The following is a 17992-nucleotide window of genomic DNA, read 5'->3' on the forward strand; positions in this document are numbered from 1 at the left end:
TCTCTCACACACACACACACGCTCTCCTGTTTGTGTAAGTGAAGTGAGGAGAATAAGCAGTGTCCCGTCGCTATGGTTACTCATCTTCCAGTGAGGAAGATCCACAGCGACTCATATTCAAGTAAAGTCTTACGCATTTGGATGTGTAATGCAGCCTCGCAAAGTTATTAACAACATTATCCATCAGTTTCAGTAAAAAAAAACAGTATTTCTAGCAGGAGAGGATGTCAAATATAAAGATATCACAAATGTCAAATGGTTCAGAGCTGAAGAACAGAGAACATGGATCACATTCTCCTTACACTACAAACAACGGGACCTATACAGATGTATTGCGATCCGTTCAGTGTCTTCGATATTATTTATTCATTCAGAGCTTCACTCTGGTGCCGCATTAAGACACTCATCTGACAGAGTCACGCCGCTACACGGGCGCCGCCATGTTGTTCAAATAACTCCAACTTTATTTAAACTTAAACACTTGCGCTTGATGAACGATAGAGTAGATTTCAACAGCATTTTAAAGTTCAATTATTCTATCAAAAGCACTTTGAAGACAGGTGGAAGCATTCTTCACTGGTATTTTATTCTAAACATGTCTGCTTTGTTTTTTTATTAATTAATTATTTAGCAAACGAAACAGCGTACAGACTTATTCACGCTCTTAAAGGGATAGTTCACCCAAAAATTTGTCATCTTCAATTAAAATTAAATGCATCGCAAAACGAGTGGGTATAGAAAACCTGAATTTGAACTTACTTTGTGAGTATTTAAAAAAAAGTACATTCTAGAATATGAGCAGTGTTAATGAAATTAGGACATCAGCCATTTTGTTACTGTCACGTGACCTACCAGAATTCATAAATCTTCTCAGACATGGAGTGCATTGTACACTATAGTACACAGATCTGTAGAACAATAGGTTACAGAATGAACTGAGATATGCAAAGACTATGAAAAAGTCTATGCTGTTTCATTTAGAATAGAAGATAAATGCTAAAAGCATTCATAAGAGCACTAGACAAAGTTACCATCTACAGGTGCTTGTCAATAAATTAGAATTTCGAGGAAAAGTTAATTTATTTCAGTTCTTTTAATTGGGATGATTTTGGCTGACATTTAACAAAAACCCACCAATTCTAGTGAACACATGCTGGTTCATGATACTTCATATCCTGGTTTTGATAAAGGCAGTTGCTAGCAAGTGGCTAAAAGGGACCACAGAGGTTTTCAGGATATTAGACATCCTCACAGAACAGGTAATAATCTCATCTACTATTATCACTGTAATATAGCCGTGTTATCATGCTCTTGGAAACCATTCAGACTCAAACTTTCAGGGGAAATATTTTTCAGGAAAAAAAAAGACAGAAAGATTTGTTAAAGTGATATTGAAGTCATGTAACTGTGGTGTAGTTTGTTTATGGCCTACATTTAGCTTTTAACTTCTGGCAATTGTGTATTAGGCATCATATGTCATGCAATTCAGCTATGGTTTTATCAGTGTATTTTTATTATAGTTCTTCATCTTTGGATCTGACTCTGAAGCATCAAGAGTGGCACAGTATTCTGTCGTACAGTCGCTGCCAGGCATCAACATTCAGTGCTGGATGTTTTTCCCTGTTACCTTAGCAACTCTTTCATCTCTCAATAGCACAAATTGTTTTCAGATTTGTGAAATCGGCAGCGAAGCACTGGCTCCATTTCACACCAAATGAAACAAGCAGAGCATTGACTCCTTTACTGTAAGGTCAGTGAATTTCAGGCTTCATCCCCAAAGCTTCTGTCATATGTTTTTCAAATCCGTCTTTGGTGAAACTGCACTTTAGATTTAGATTAGATTTATTTTGTTTATGTCAAATTGAAGCTTCCTGTTTCTTTCAGATCATACTACTGTAACGGCGCTAATGGAGGACAGGAGACAAATGCAAGTACGAGTAAGTTTATTAGAAGTATGATGATGATGAAAGGTCGGAGAGTAACGCAGGAACCACGGTGGCAGCACAGACTGGTGAGTTGAGACGTGGGGTGCGTTGAACGACGATGACAGCGGTGATAATCCAATAGTGGTGAGTGTATTCCAAGCGTGACGACAGGATCCGAACAGAACGGCGACAAGGCAAGGCAGGAATAACACAAACACGACATCAAACACCAGGATCTACAAACAACGATCAGACAAACAGGAAACGAAAGACAGGGTGTTACATAGTCTGTGGGAACTAGCCGCACCTGCCGCTGATCAGTGATCAGCGACCACACCCACATGAAACAATCAACATGACGTAACATGACTACAGCTGGAGACGGTGCATTCACGAACCGTGACAGTACCCCTCCTCCTAAGAACGCCTCCTGGCGTCCCCAGAATCTCTTACCTGTCGATTGTAATCATCGATAAGGGAATGATCCAGGATGTCCCTAGCAGGTACCCAACTTCTCTCCTCCGGACCGTAACCCTCCCAGTCCACCAAGTACTGAAATCCGCGTCCCCTCCTTCTAGAGTCCAGAATACGATTAACCAAATAAGTGGTCTCCCCATCTACGAGACGCGGCGGGGGAGGGACCGGGGTAGGCGGATTAATGGGAGAATAAAATACAGGCTTTATTTTGGATACATGAAAGGCGGGGTGAATTCTCCTGTACGTCGGAGGGAGTTTGAGGCGGACTGTCACCGGACTAATGATCTTGGTGACAGTAAACGGGCCGATAAATTTGGGAGCCAGTTTATTAGAAACGGAACGGAGAGGAATGTTCTTAGTAGAAAGCCACACCTTTTGACCCACGACGTATACGGGAGGCCTAGACCGGTGGCGATCGGCTTTGGCCTTGGTGCGCGCCCCCACTTGGAGTAGAGTCTCGCGGGCTCTGGTCCAAGTGCGGTGGCACCTCTGGACGAAGGCGTGAACGGAGGGGACCGCAACCTCGGATTCCATACTGGGAAAAATTGGTGGCTGGTACCCTACACTACACTCAAAAGGAGATAGGCCCGTAGCCGATACTGGTAAGGTATTGTGGGCGTACTCCACCATAGACAATTGTTGGCTCCAGGAGGAAGGATTCTTGGTGACCAAACATCGCAACACCCTTTCCAAATCTTGGTTGGCTCTCTCGGTCTGGCCATTGCTCTGGGGGTGAAACCCTGAGGACAGACTTACAGTCGCTCCTAGTAATTTACAGAATTCTCGCCAAAACTTAGACACAAATTGGGGTCCTCTGTCAGAAACCACGTCTATCGGGAGGCCATGTAAACGAAAGACGTGGTCTATGACGGTCAACGCTGTCTCCTTGGCTGAGGGCAACTTGGCCAAAGGAATAAAATGGGCGGCCTTCGAGAACCGGTCCACCACGGTTAAAACAACCGTGTTGCCCTGGGAGGGCGGGAGGGCGGTAATAAAATCTAGTGCGATATGGGACCAGGGTCTCGAAGGTACCGGCAGCGGTTGGAGTAACCCATCCGGGGACCGATTGGAAGCCTTACCAGTGGCACATACCGAGCAAGCCAAAACAAAATTGTGAATGTCGCGAGCCATAAGTGGCCACCAGAATCGTTGCTTGACTAAAAATCTAGTACGGTTAACCCCTGGATGGCAAGCCACATTAGAGCAATGTCCCCACTGGATAACGTTGGACCTTAATCCCTCCGGCACAAATAAGTTTCGGTGGGCACCCGGGCGGAGGCGTTACCCCTTCTAAGGCCGTTCTGACCTTCGATTCGATCTCCCATGTGAGAGTGGAGACCACTAATGTCTCAGGAAAAATACACTCGGGAGTGGACGGGCGTTCGGAATGGTCAAAAATACGAGACAAGGAATCGGGTTTGATATTTTTGGAACCCGGGCAGTACGAAATAGTAAAATCAAAACGTCCGAAAAAAAGTGCCTATCCAGCCTGCCTGGAGTTCAACCTTTTGGCGGTGCTAATGTACTCTAAGTTCTTGTGGTCAGTCCATACTATAAAAGGAACCCCCGATCCTTCTAACCAGTGTCGCCATTCCTCCAATGCCATCTTGACTGCCAACAATTCTCTGTTACCAATATCGTAATTACTCTCTGCAGGAGATAAACGATAAGAAAAATACGCGCAAGGGTGGACCTTGTCGTCTAAGGGAGAACGTTGGGATAACACCGCTCCTACCCCCACCTCTGACGCATCGACCTCCACCACGAACTGCCGTGTGGCGTCAGGGGTAATGAGAATTGGAGCTGAAATGAAACGGCTCTTCAGTTTCGCAAACGCAGCTTCCGCTGTGTTTGACCACCTGAAAGCAGTCCTGGCGGAGGTCAAGGCGGTCAGAGGCGCGGCTAGTTGGCTGAAATTGCGAATGAAACGCCGGTAGAAGTTAGCGAACCCCAGAAACCTCTGTAGGGCCTTACGGGAATCTGGACTTGGCCATTCTACCACAGCCCTAACCTTCTCGGGATCCATGCGTATTCCCTCAGTCGACACGATAAACCCCAAAAATGGAATAGACTGTGCATGAAACTCGCATTTCTCCGCCTTGACAAAAAGCCCATTCTCTAGCAACCTCTGAAGCACTCGCCGGACGTGCTGCACATGTTCCTGGAGAGAAGAAGAAAAAATCAATATGTCGTCCAGGTAGACATAAATGAACTGATCAATCATATCTCGCAGCACGTCGTTGACGAGTGCCTGGAAGACCCCTGGGGAGTTGGAGAGCCCGAAGGGCATGACCAAATATTCAAAGTGCCCTCTGGGGGTGTTAAACGCGGTCTTCCATTCATCCCCCTCCCTGATCCGAACCAAATGATACGCATTGCGTAAGTCCAGTTTTGTGAAAATAGACGCTCCCTGCAACCTCTCGAAGGCTGAAGACATCAACGGCAAAGGATAAGTATTCTTTACCGTGATGTTGTTCAGCTCTCGGTAATCAATACAAGGTCGCATTGATCCGTCCTTCTTTCCCACAAAAAAGAACCCCGCCCCCGCAGGAGAAGAGGAAGGGCGGATGAATTTGGAAGCTAGAGAATCAGAAATATATTTCTCCATAGCCTCCCTCTCTGGCACAGAAAGTGAATAAAGTTTGCCTTTAGGCGGAGACTTACCTGACAATAACTCTATGGCACAGTCGTAAGGACGATGCGGAGGAAGAGAAGCAGCTTGAGACTTACTGAACACTTCCTTCAGGTGGAGGTACTCAGCGGGCACGTTAGATAAATCCACCGCCTCCTCCTGTAACACAGACACAGACACAGACGGACAAGCAGACACTAAACAAGACTCATGACACCTTCGAGACCAAGAAAAGATGGAATTAGAGGACCAGTCTACTTTGGGGTTATGGAGAAGGAGCCAAGGGTGCCCGAGGACAATGGGTGCCAGGGGAGTGTCAAGGATGTGAAATGAGATAGTTTCGGAGTGGTTGCCAGAGGTGATGAGTGTGATCTCCTCAGTGCTGTGAGAGATAGTGGGGAGTTGCTGTCCAGTGAGGGCATGGACCGTGATGTGGTGCGGCAGGGCTTTGAGGGGAATGTGGAGCTTGTGTGCAAGGTGACGATCCATAAAGTTACCTTCTGCCCCAGAGTCCAGTAGTGCCTGACAGTGGTGTGTCTGTGCTGACCACCGCAGTCTTACCGGAAGGAGCGTAGATGATGGTGGTGATGAGGTCTTCTCGGCAGAGATCCCACCCGATAGTAGCCTCATGCGTACTACCGGGCTTGGCCTTTTACTGGACAGGTATGGGCTTGATGTCCGGCTCCCCCGCAGTACATGCAAAGACCCAGGGATCTCCGCCTCTCCTTCTCCTCCCGGGAAAGCCGAGCTCGCCCTACCTGCATGGGCTCGTGATCGTAGGTGGGGCTGACCACGTCTCCGCCGCTGAATCGCCCGTCCGCCGGGCCCCTGGATGGGGTGTTGAACAGCCCCCTCCTCTCCATCCGAGTGAGGCGGGCATCCACCCGTAACGCTAGATCAATGAGTCCATTAAGAGAGGGGGGCAGATCCAGGGCGTAGATCTCCCTCTGGACGCGGTCAGCCAGCCCATGCAGGAACATGTCCCACTGCGCCTCCTCGTTCCAATGGCACTCCGCCGCCAGGGTTCTGAATTCGATAGAGAAGTCTGAGACGGACCTCTCCCTCTGGCGTAACTCCGCCAGCCTCCTGGCCGCCTCCCGTCCTGCGACGGCCCGATCGAAGACCCGCCTCATCTCCTCGGAGAGCGCCAGGAACGAGTCGCAGCATGGGTCCTGGTTCTCCCACACCGCCGTCCCCCATAGTGCCGCCCTCCCAGAGAGTAAGGTGAGCACAAAGGCCACTTTCGCCTTCTCGTTGGCGAATGTCCTGGGTTGCAGGGCAAAATGCATATCACAGCGGGTTAGAAATGCTCTACAAAAGCTGGGCTCACCCGAGTATGCTTCCGGGATAGGAAGACGCGGTTCCGGCTGGGAGGTGGTCACTGGTGGTACCGGGAGAGCGGGCGGTGTGGGTGGCGCAGTGGGCGCTCGAAGAAGATGGAACTGCTGGGTGAGCTCGGACACCTGCGTCACCAAGGCTTGGACCGCGCGACCAGTGTCGTTAAGAGTCCTCTCCTGGGAGTCCATCCTCCGAACACTGGCGCTGAGAAATTCCTCCAGAGATGAAGCTTGAGTACTCGCTGCCTCCATGATGGTCTGATCGTTCTGTAACGGCGCTAATGGAGGACAGGAGACAAATGCAAGTACGAGTAAGTTTATTAGAAGTATGATGATGATGAAAGGTCGGAGAGTAACGCAGGAACCACGGTGGCAGCACAGACTGGTGAGTTGAGACGTGGGGTGCGTTGAACGACGATGACAGCGGTGATAATCCAATAGTGGTGAGTGTATTCCAAGCGTGACGACAGGATCCGAACAGAATGGCGACAAGGCAAGGCAGGAACAACACGAACACGACATCAAACACCAGGATCTACAAACAACGATCAGAAAGACAGGGTGTTACATAGTCTGTGGGAACTAGCCGCACCTGCCGCTGATCAGTGATCAGCGACCACACCCACATGAAACAATCAACATGACGTAACATGACTACAGCTGGAGACGGTGCATTCACGAACCGTGACAACTACAGACTTACACTCAAACCTTTGAGTTGTTATTTTTCACTAAAGCTACAAATACATTTTAAAAATGGCTGAAATAGGTTAAAATACAGAAAAAAAACTTTGTTATTTTCATTAGAGTAGGATCCTGATAAAATTATAATTAAAGAAAATAGTTAAATAAAAAACTAATAAAAATGACAAAATTTCACCAAAATTACAAAATACTTTTAACTGATATTAACATAAAAACTGAAAATATAGAAATAAAAACTAAATCAAAAGAAAATTACTAAAACGGAACAAAATGACAAATACTTTTAACTACAATCAACTGCAAATTAAAAGAAAAGAAACAAAAATTCACAACTAATATAAATGACAAACATATACTTTAAAAAAAAAAAAAACTGAAAAAGGATGGTAATTTTCCATGTACAATAAAATATATACATAAAAAAAACATTAAACTTTAAAATTACTAAAACTAAAATAAACAAACTGCATTGAACAAATGCATAAACTATCTGCATGAATCAGTTTTTTTTTTCTCCATGAACTCTTGTCTTATGATGGTCATAATAATTTCCTCTGCTTGTCAAAGTTTATGTCATGATCTCGAATCATAAACATGAACGTAAAGAAGGAAACAATACAAAAGCACTATAAGCTAAAACTATAGATTTATTAGTGATGTTTACTAATTAAGCCTGTATGATTAAATGATTAAAATACATCCTCTCTACTTGTTAAACCCCATATACAGCATATTGAACAATAGGTTTAATCAAAGAAGCAACACGCACACATTCTACAAATGTGGTTGGATCTGACCGTTCTGCCTCAATGTGATGAAGATCTCTTTATAATTTCCCTGATCCTATTTCCTCGTTGCTGTCTGGCATCTGTGTGATTCTCTCTCTGATGAATGATGCTCAGCGCCTCGGGCTTTGTACAGTGGAGTCAGGATCTGAGATGAAATCTTCCTCGCTTCACTTTCCTCTCCTATCTGTCCTGTTTAGTGACGGATCACCATCATCATCCTCTGCAGGATGGGTTTTACCAGTATAAAAATAGGCAAGGATGAAGGTCTACCCCTAAATTTAAATTGTAAATGAGCACTTTCCTAGATCTTCTTATCTGTCTACTCTGGTTTAACAAGTAAATCAAGTACCTGAGTGTACAGATACCAGAATAAAATATTTCTTTCATTTACTTGAGTATTTAAAGGTTAAATGAACAATGTTTTTATTTTTTATTCTAGTGAGTATTAGTCAGACTAGTCATTAGTCAACTCTAATAAGAAAGATTAGCGCAGAAATCTAATATATTCAGGTAAATTGGGACATTTTTTGGCATGGAAATGACTGGGGAAATAAGCAAACCTTCAAAATTATCATCAAAACGTACAATATCCTATGAAAACATTAATCGTGAATATATTAAAATACTGTATAAGCAGATTTAGTTCACAAGTAACTTACAGTCATGTCCTTTAAGTGGTACTTAAAGGGATAGTTACCCAAAAATGAGTTATTTCAAACCTGTATGAGTTTCTTTCTTATGTTGAACACAAAAATATATATATTTTGGAGAATGTTGGTAACCAAACAGCTGCTGGTAGCCATTTTAGTATGTTTAGTATGTTTAGTATAATCTGAAACAAAATATGAAAGAATGATGAACATGGCCCTCCTCGGTGCAGCAGGCCGGTGATGTGTGATCAGTACTCAGTGTTTCTGATGTTTTCCATCACAGTTCCTGTGGATTATCATGATGACAGCTCCTTCAGTCCCTTGTGTGCACATCAGTCTCATCTCTCTGCCCTTTCCCCTTCCTGCTTCTCATTAATTAATATTACTAATTAGCGTGATCATTTGGCTGCCTCCCAGATGTGTGAAAGAGTGGATGCACACCAGGGGATGATCACGTGTCCTGTGCGGTGTATTGTCTGCCTCAGCTTCCAGAGTCTAGCCTTTTGATTCAGCCAACACTATCATTAAAGGTCAGGCGTGTCATTTTTTCAGTGTTAAGACAATTTCTCATGTCTCATTTTGAAGTCAACATGAAATTGTGTTGGCAGCCAATTTCCATAATCGGACTTCTTTTCCAAATGAATATTCAACATGAAAAGATCTAGAGTGGGACTTGAGTCATCAGATTTAATTAGTACTGTCAATCGATTAATCGTGTTTAATCGCTTCCAAAATAAAAGTTTTTGTTTGCATAATATTTGTGTTTGTTCTGTGTATATTTATGATGCATATAAAAACACACACATGCATGTATATATTTAGCAATTATTTATATGCATTCACGTCTGTATACTTGATATTATAAATAAATATATTTAATATATAAAAATAACATTTTTCTAAAATATATACAAGCATGTGTGTGCATTTTTATATGCATAATAAACATACACAGTACACATACATATATTATGTAAAAAAAGTTTTTAGTTTTAAGTGTGCATCAGATGACAGATAGGCTAAGCGGGATTACACACATTTCCAGTTCTAAGTATGAAATCATTTGCTTTTTCTGTTAAAATAATTTATTTATATGAAATTTGCATGGTACGATGATGTACAGAAACACACACATAGTCATGCATTGCTGATGTGTTTTGAAAACAAAGTATAACAAAAATAATTTTCATGGTTTGAAGTGATACGAGCTAACCGATATTGCTAGTTTTATTATATTGTGCTTTTTTCCTCAGTTGGTCAGAACAAAAGTGGCAGACTTGTTACTTGTTCATATGAAAATTCTTATTTGGGTCATATTTCCAAAGCTAGCATGATTCCAAAGTGCGGTGTTTTTATACAGTCTATGGTCCAAACCAGTGCGGTGCCTGACGGCCACACATACTCCCTTAAAAACATTCGATTCATCTGCGCTGGAACCGTGCCGGTGCACAACACACATGATGAAAATAGTTCTGCAAATAACTGCAGTTGCAGGTTTCAAACATAGATGGCGACAAAGAGGCAAAACCTAAAGACTGCAGCTTTAATGAAACATTACAAAGGCAACACACACACACACACACACCAATAATTCAAGCACAATAAGGCCACATGTAAACGCAATTGTGACAATGGTGCTTTCACAACAACACACTAAGCATGTGGCATGTGTTTATGTCAGGGTTCATCTGTGTTGGTTTTGGATGGTTGGCACATGACCTAGTTTTCAGTTAGTTTCCTTGGCTACTCATTGTTTAATTTGCACACCTGCTCTTCATTTCATTGATTGGTGTAGTCAGCCTATTTTAAAGGAACATTTCACCCCCCAAAAAATTTATTCTAGCATTAATTACTCGCCCTCACGTCTTTCCAAACCCATAAGATCGCTGTTCATCTTCAGAATACAAATTTAAGATATGCGTGTGTATTCTTCTGCTTGTAAACAAGGCACAGCACATACGTTTTTCAGCACCTCAGCCATGCGTCGTGATACTCTCTATAATGGCACCAGCGTGACGCACAGGAGAAGAATTGTTGAATAGTATCATTAAGTTTTCTTTGCACACAAAAAAGTATTCTGGTAGCACTATAAAACTACAGCTGAACCACAGATGTCACATGGACCATTTTAAAGATGTCCTCAGTACGGTTCTGTGCCTTGATCGTGGACCTTGCTGTCAGTGCATGGTCAGAAAGTTCTGGGACTTCATCAAAAATATCACAAGTTGTGTAGATGATGAACAAAGGCCTGAATGAAGGCCTTAGGTGTTTGGACCAACATCAGGGTGAGCAATTAATTACAAAATTTTCATTTTTGGATGAGCTATCCCTTAAAGTACTGTATGAAATCTTAAACCAGTATGATAAAGTTAGTTATCTCATTTGTTTTCTTCAAGACTGGTCATAACTTTTCAGAAGTCAGACACATAAAGGTAGACTGGCCTAATTTGAATGACAAAAGTAAGACTGATAACTTCTTGGCTAACTGCTAGAAGGTTAAACTAGTTATTAACACAGTCTTAACACAGTGGATATGTGACTAGCCCCTGAAACATTTAGAGCCTAATCTATACAGGAACTTGACCTGGAAGTTCCTGTATTGACCGCAAATACTTAATAACAGTGTGTGTGTGTGTTTAAAAAAAACACAGGTTCTTCAAAATGCAGTGTTAGCCAACCCAAATATGTCTCACTCTTTTTCCTGAGAAAAGAAAAGAAATATTTAATTCTTTCATACGTTCTGCTTTGACAAAGGAGGCTTTTATCTTGTTCCCATTAGCAATTTACATTTTTATAGCATAATTAATGAACAGGAAAGTCATTTACATTTTTCCTCTGTTCACTGTCACGCTGTGTGGAGAATATATTTTATTTCAGGGGCCAGTATTTGGGAATTGGACGGCGTGTGAAGGAAAGGGAAAGGCAAGGTGAGAGGATGAATAACCCGTTCTGCTTTCAGACCCAGAGCAGGACAGACACATCAGCTGGATCTCTTTCTTCATCTGGGGCCGGTTGCATAAACCGTTTAGACTAGTCTTAATTTAGTCACCATTTATTTATTTTTTTCTGCAAGAATGGTCATATCTTTAAAACTTAGTTGTGAATGTTGTTCTTATTTGTATTGGAAAAGTAAGACTGATTAACCCTCGGTAACTGTTAGTTGGTCAAACTGGTTCTTAAGACACAGTCTTAACATGGAGGCTATGTTTATGCAACTGGCCCCAGCCGATTTGGAGAAATGTAGCATTTCATCACCTGCTTTACACTGAAATGGGTGCCGTCAGAATGAGAGTCCAAACAGCTGATAAAAACATCACAATAATCCAAATGAGTCTTGTCTATTAATTATGACTCATAAACGGTGCTGATCTGTGTATATCCCTCTCATGATTCAGACGAGACAACCTTTTCATGACAGGAATCACTATTATGCAGTATTAAAATATTAAATATGAAATTTAGCTTGATGGATTTGTTTCTTACAAGCACACAGCTTTTGTCTTCTCCAGATGTTCACTGATGGACTGGAGTGCTGTGATTATTGTGATGTTTTTATCAGCTGTTTAGACTCTCATTCTGACGGCACCCATTCACTGCAGAGCATCCATTGATGAGCAAGTGATGTAATGATACATTTCTCGAAGAGACTAATTCATCTAAATCTTAAATTGTCTAAGGGTGAGTGCATTTTTAGCAAAATTTCATTTTTGGGTGAACTATTCCTTTAAAATGAATCACATCTCGTGAACTTCACAGGGCTCATGACAGGTCCATCAATATATTAATATTTGGTTAGATGTTACCTCAGGACATAGGTGAGCCTGCCTAAAGGAAGTGCCACATTTTGTTAACTTGTTTTATTCTCAAAAAGGAGAACTAACAGCACTTTGTGTTAATTTTATGATACGATATGTTGTAACGAACATGGCATTTTGTTTTCATGTAAATGTAAACAGTAAATGGTATCAGAGAAAGAATCCCCCCAAACATATACACCACTGGGTGTTTGTTTGCGGCACGATGTATGTTATAATAGTTATAATAGCTTTTTAGTGGTTTTTAGCACTTTTTGCAAGCCTATAGCCTATAATCCGTTTTAAATGTAATACTTTGTTTTTCGGCCACACACACGTTGCAAAGTTTCGGGAATGACGTCTGCATATTTCTGCAGGATTCACTCTGGAATAGCAGTGATTTAGTGATGACCATAACAATAGATGATGTGCATTAAGACTAGAGCACCCTCACTAATTTCAGAAGCACCCTCTGTGATTATTTCATGAACCTGGATTATACGCTTTTATTGCAAAACTATATACAAAAACAAAATATAAATGCACTAAATGAAATAACTGAATAAATAAATATTTACAATTTAAGCAATTAACTAAAAAAAGTCGGTTATTATTATAAATAACTAGAGAAGGCTGACTATAATCAGCTTGCTTCCATTTAGTGAGATAAGCCGACTTCTACCTGAATTACCAGAAAAGCTAGTCTTCAGTGATGTCATATGTAAGACAATATCTGAGCGAGAACCAAGACAATTCACAAAAGAATAATGTATATTTAAAAGCACACATCAACTTTGTGAGTGAAGAAAATCTGCTTGCAAAGTGGAAAGATTCGACCTTGCGCATTACATGGATCATGTAACATTATGCGTCATATATCACGCTATAGAATCCACCTAAAGATAAGTATACATGGGGGGTTTGGGAGGGCAGTACCACCCCTGGCCACCACACATGCCCCTGCAGGAAGAATATTAATAGAAATAGTTCATTTATCTCATATTGACCTTTTGTGACCCCTCCAATAAGGGAATGTTGTCACACTATTTACATTTTCAGATACTTTCAAATAAAACGGTAAAACAATTATAAAACAAAACAACTCATGAACAGACACAAATGTAGAATATAACAAAAAATATTTCTCAAAAATATGTAATAAATATTATTATATTTAGACATTTGTAGAAGCTTGTCATTTTCATTCTTAGTTTTAATATTGTGTTCACTTATGACAAAATACAATTATGTTAGCATCGTTTTAAATTAAAATAATTTAAAAACAAATTATAATATTATAAAGTGCAAACCACTGCTACATTTTTGGACTGCAGGCGTGTGTGACAACTTGCCCCAGTATCTCCAATAAATAAAACACATCATCATCTGTGTGTGACATGATCTTCATATGCCCACATTATCACACTGTCGTATGAAGCCTCCTACCCCTTTCGACGAGGACATCATCTCATCACGCTAACAGCTGAAGCGGAGAGGTGAAGGAGCAGAAGTCTGCTTCACACACACACACACACACAGTCAGTCAGTCTGTGACACGCGGTGGCGCGCAGCCGTGCGCTCGGTCACTCGCTTCGCTCTCCGCGCGCGCAGAGGCAGCATCAGCAGCAGCATCAGCAGCACGGCACGGCACACACGCGTAACTGATGGAGCAGATAGACGACGGACTGCTCGGCAGCTGCAGCGGAATCCCGAGCGAGAGCGAGAGCAGCATGAGTCTGGAGGACCCGCGCGCTCTGCCATGCTGAGCATCTCCCTCGCGCTCCTGCTGGCTCTGACCGCTCTCGCCCGCTGCGCCCACAGCTGGAGCGACGAGGACCTGCTGCTGCCGCCCATCAACTCCTCCGGGAGACTCCTGGCCAGCCTGGAGGTGGATGTGGGCTACTCCAAGAGATCCGTGGAGGAGCCCGAAGCCTCCTCGCAGTGCAACGTGAGCGTGGAGAGGCTCCCCACCAAACTCGTGGCGCGCTGGGACAGCAACTTCGGCTTCCAGTGCGACGTGCTCATGTACACCACCAACAGCCACGGCAAGGCGTTCTTCTCCGCCGCCTTCAACCGGGCGATCTCGCCGGTCTACATCGAGCACCTGGGCGTCACGGGCGGCCAGCAGGAGTTCAGGCTGTGCGTGGGATGCGGTCTGTCCCGGTACCGGAGATTCAGACGGGGCAGGTCAGAGGGTCAGCAGACGGGCGACTCGGTGCACTTCTGCTGCGTGGACTTCGCCCTGGACGAGCTGAAGGGGGACCGGAGCTGGAGGCTCAACCGCAAGCCCATCGAGTCCACTCTGGTGGCGTGCTTCATGACTCTAGTCATCATCATATGGAGCGTCGCTGCCCTCATATGGCCAGTTCCCATTATCGCGGGATTTCTGCCCAATGGGATGGAGCAGAGACGGCAGAGGTAATGGAACAGTGCAGGATAGAGTTCACATGAGCATCTGTGCGCTAATATAGGATCCTAAACTAGGTGACTCGCCAAACATCCGTATGCTTAGTGGCACACGTGTCATGCATTTGCTTAAACCGTGTTTGAAACTGCTGTTCGAGCTGCTGAAGGATGGAGGTATTCTGTTAGATTTCATTTGTTTTTATAAATTTAATGTAATAGAAATGCATTTTTATCATGTGATATTCAGATATCATTTCAAATGTTTGTAATGTTTTTTTTTATCCTATACGATTTCTAGTGTTTATTTAAAAATAGCTACGGAGTATGTCTCAGGACGCATGCGCGCATAAACACAAGCTGGCTCCTTCAGAAACATCCCAATGGTTTTCAAATGTTTGAGGACAGATTTCTTGTGTTTGTATTTGTTTGTAATAATAATAATGATGATGATGAAACGCGATTAGACGTTTATTTGATGTGGAAAACTTGATTATAGCTTGAAAAACAACTTGACTGGCAATTTATTTGTAAAAAGTGAATACATTTGTATAAAGTTTATACTTTATAGATCTGTCATAACTGTTATTAGTATCAATAAATGCATAAAATATTCCTTTGTGAAGGTTTTGCAGCAGAAGAGTCAGACTCACTCTCTATGTTAGTATTCAACATACAAAACTCACAATAACAGTAATATAGAAGAAGGCAGCAAACATCAGGGGGCAAATGGAAGATTGCCATGGGTTTTATTAAACGCTTGAAAAGTCGTAATTTTGATGAAAAGGCATGAAACAACATTGGAATAAACAGAAACCTTGTGCATTATTTGCTGTTAGCTCCACAGATTAAATTAGAAATGTATGGAATAGAGTTTCGTGGAGTTTGCATGTTGCATTTAGGGTAATTAATCTTTTGACGAGTATGAAGTATCTTGAGATGGTGAATACCCAACTGTGCAGAAAAAATAAAAAAAAACGACCTAAAGATGAGTTTGAAAAAACAAGAAGAATACAAAAAAAAAGAGTAAGGTTGTGGAAATTAATGCACAAATACAGATGTAATTTGGTGGCACTGATTCAGATGAAAAATGACTTATTTTCTAGCAATCACCATTCCAGAGTTATTAGATAAGATGTGAAATAGCTTATTAGTAAAAAGCCTCATGTACGCTACCTTGAGTCATGAATGCAGCTTGATTGAAATGAAATGATCAGAAAAAATTAGTTTCCAATCAACCTGAATCCATGCCAAACGTCTTGAATTTAGGTATTTATGTTGATTTGTACAACTGATTTTCATAATTTTGGTTAGCAGCCCCTATTAACAGATTGTGACCTAATTTGGTGTATGGAAAGCCATCTTGACATTTGTCTATGGGTGTTATGTTTCATCAAGTTTTGGATTGCATTGAGAGAATGTGTAAAAAAGTCAAAATGGACGATGCCAGACTTCTTGATAATATTCCTTTGACAACATTCTAAATAAGACATGATCACAATGCAATAATGCCAATGGAGAGAGCATAGTTTACATACATTACATGACATAACAAATGCCCTTGGGATCGCTGCCACATCTTTAATCATAATTCAACTCTGAACTGTAAGGGTTATTGTCTTGTTGCATGCTGAATATACTCACATGAATTAAGGAAAGCTGTGCTGGAACTGACTTCTATAATGACCTTTATTTCGTGCATGACTCTCTCATAGTCCAGCTCTGCCTGAATAAATATCATCTCCACTGATCCTTCTAGAAGAGCGACATTAAGGTTTTAGACATATGTGTGCAAACAGATAAACTGATAATGTCCCACAGGACAACTGTTTAGTTTAAAGTGATGTGTTTCCAGAGCCTTTAGTTCATCTCAGTCCAGACTTAACTAAGTATGAACTAATAAGAATGAATGTTAAAAGGCATTCATTTGAGTGAATGTATGTTTTCTATCTTTCAAATGCATTTGATGTGTTCTGGTGACTTCATTCACTACCACATAGTGCCTTTTTTCTAGAAAATAGTAACAATTTTTATTATTATTATTTTTGTGGAAATCAACATTACCAAGTGTGGCCAGGGGAGTTTGTACTGGACCTAGATCATTAATGTGCACACATTTTTTCGTTTTTGTTTCCTCTTGCATGTCACAAATATTCTAAAAAAATGAGTAATTAAACACTGATTGAAACACACATATGGTCTTGATAAATGGTTACACTTGTTATACAGGACGAGCGTGCTGCAGTGTGTTTCTGGTTGGCATGCACAGACAGACTAACAGGTTTTGGCCTGTGCCCATTTGCATCTAACTAAGTGGCGGGGAAAAAGGGTCCTAAAAGGGTTTTGATGCAGCTGATGCTTTCCCGTCTGGCTTTTATTGCTAATTTCATTGCATTTAGCTGAAAATATTACAAGTGCCAACTTCTTGAATAAAAAGACACACACTAAACAGGCTGATGACTTTACCTGCTCCTAGATCCTAGATCTAAATACTGTGAGAGAGTCGATGTTTAGGTGAGAATTATAGCTCTTTGTTTATTGGTTTAATGTCAAGAAGACTAGCAAAGATGTTTCCATGTTAAGTTAACACAGTAGGGGTAGTGTTTTCATGCGTTTGTACATGCATGTTATTTTAAATGAAAAATGTACATTGTTCTGGTCTTTTCAGGATCTTTCAGTACCAGCACTTACCTGTATTAATGAATGAGGTTATAGACTAACGCACTTTGTTTAAAACACATTTTAACATTTAATTGTAACTTAGTAGGTTAGTTTTTTTTGTATACACATGATTTGGATCTACAAATACTACAGTTGAAATATGGTCACTTCAGTAATGGTTCATTTTCATAAGGGACTCTGCCAGTGACAGGCTATTGCACGCATAAAATGCAATTTTTTGTTTTTTTTTACATTGATCATGATCAATATTATCTTCCAACGTTCCATTTAAATAAATGTAATTGCACAAACCTATGTAGGCTAATTTCAATTTGCCAAACTCAGACATATGTTTTTTTTTTTGTCCTCTGATGAGCATTGTTCAGGTCTGAAGTTCCCAAAAGCGTTGCTTTCTTATGATACTTTTGGGAAACGCAGTCCTGTTAGACTGCACTTGAGTGAACGCTTTCTGTCATGAACTGGTTCTGTCTTGCAACATTTGGGTGTGTTCTGAGCAGGAAAATAGTTCTATCCTACACATGTATAACGGAGGTTATCTGTCCAATTCAATGCATTTTTTAAATAAACAAAGTCACTGGTAAATAAAACACACCTTAGTA

The 17992-nt window shown here is 41.6% G+C and overlaps 1 protein-coding gene across 1 annotated transcript; it reads left to right on the plus strand.

Moving 5' to 3' along the window:
- Positions 1 to 13532: 13532 nt before the first annotated feature.
- On the plus strand, positions 13533 to 15579 carry LOC113116855 (transmembrane protein 158-like). The gene has a single exon (XM_026285178.1). It carries the CDS (start codon positions 14068 to 14070, stop codon positions 14728 to 14730), a length of 663 nt encoding a protein of 220 aa, XP_026140963.1. The 5' UTR covers positions 13533 to 14067; the 3' UTR covers positions 14731 to 15579.
- Positions 15580 to 17992: the final 2413 nt, after the last annotated feature.

This window comes from Carassius auratus, chromosome 16, assembly GCF_003368295.1.
Source record: "Carassius auratus strain Wakin chromosome 16, ASM336829v1, whole genome shotgun sequence".
NCBI classification, from domain to species: Eukaryota; Metazoa; Chordata; class Actinopteri; order Cypriniformes; family Cyprinidae; genus Carassius; species Carassius auratus.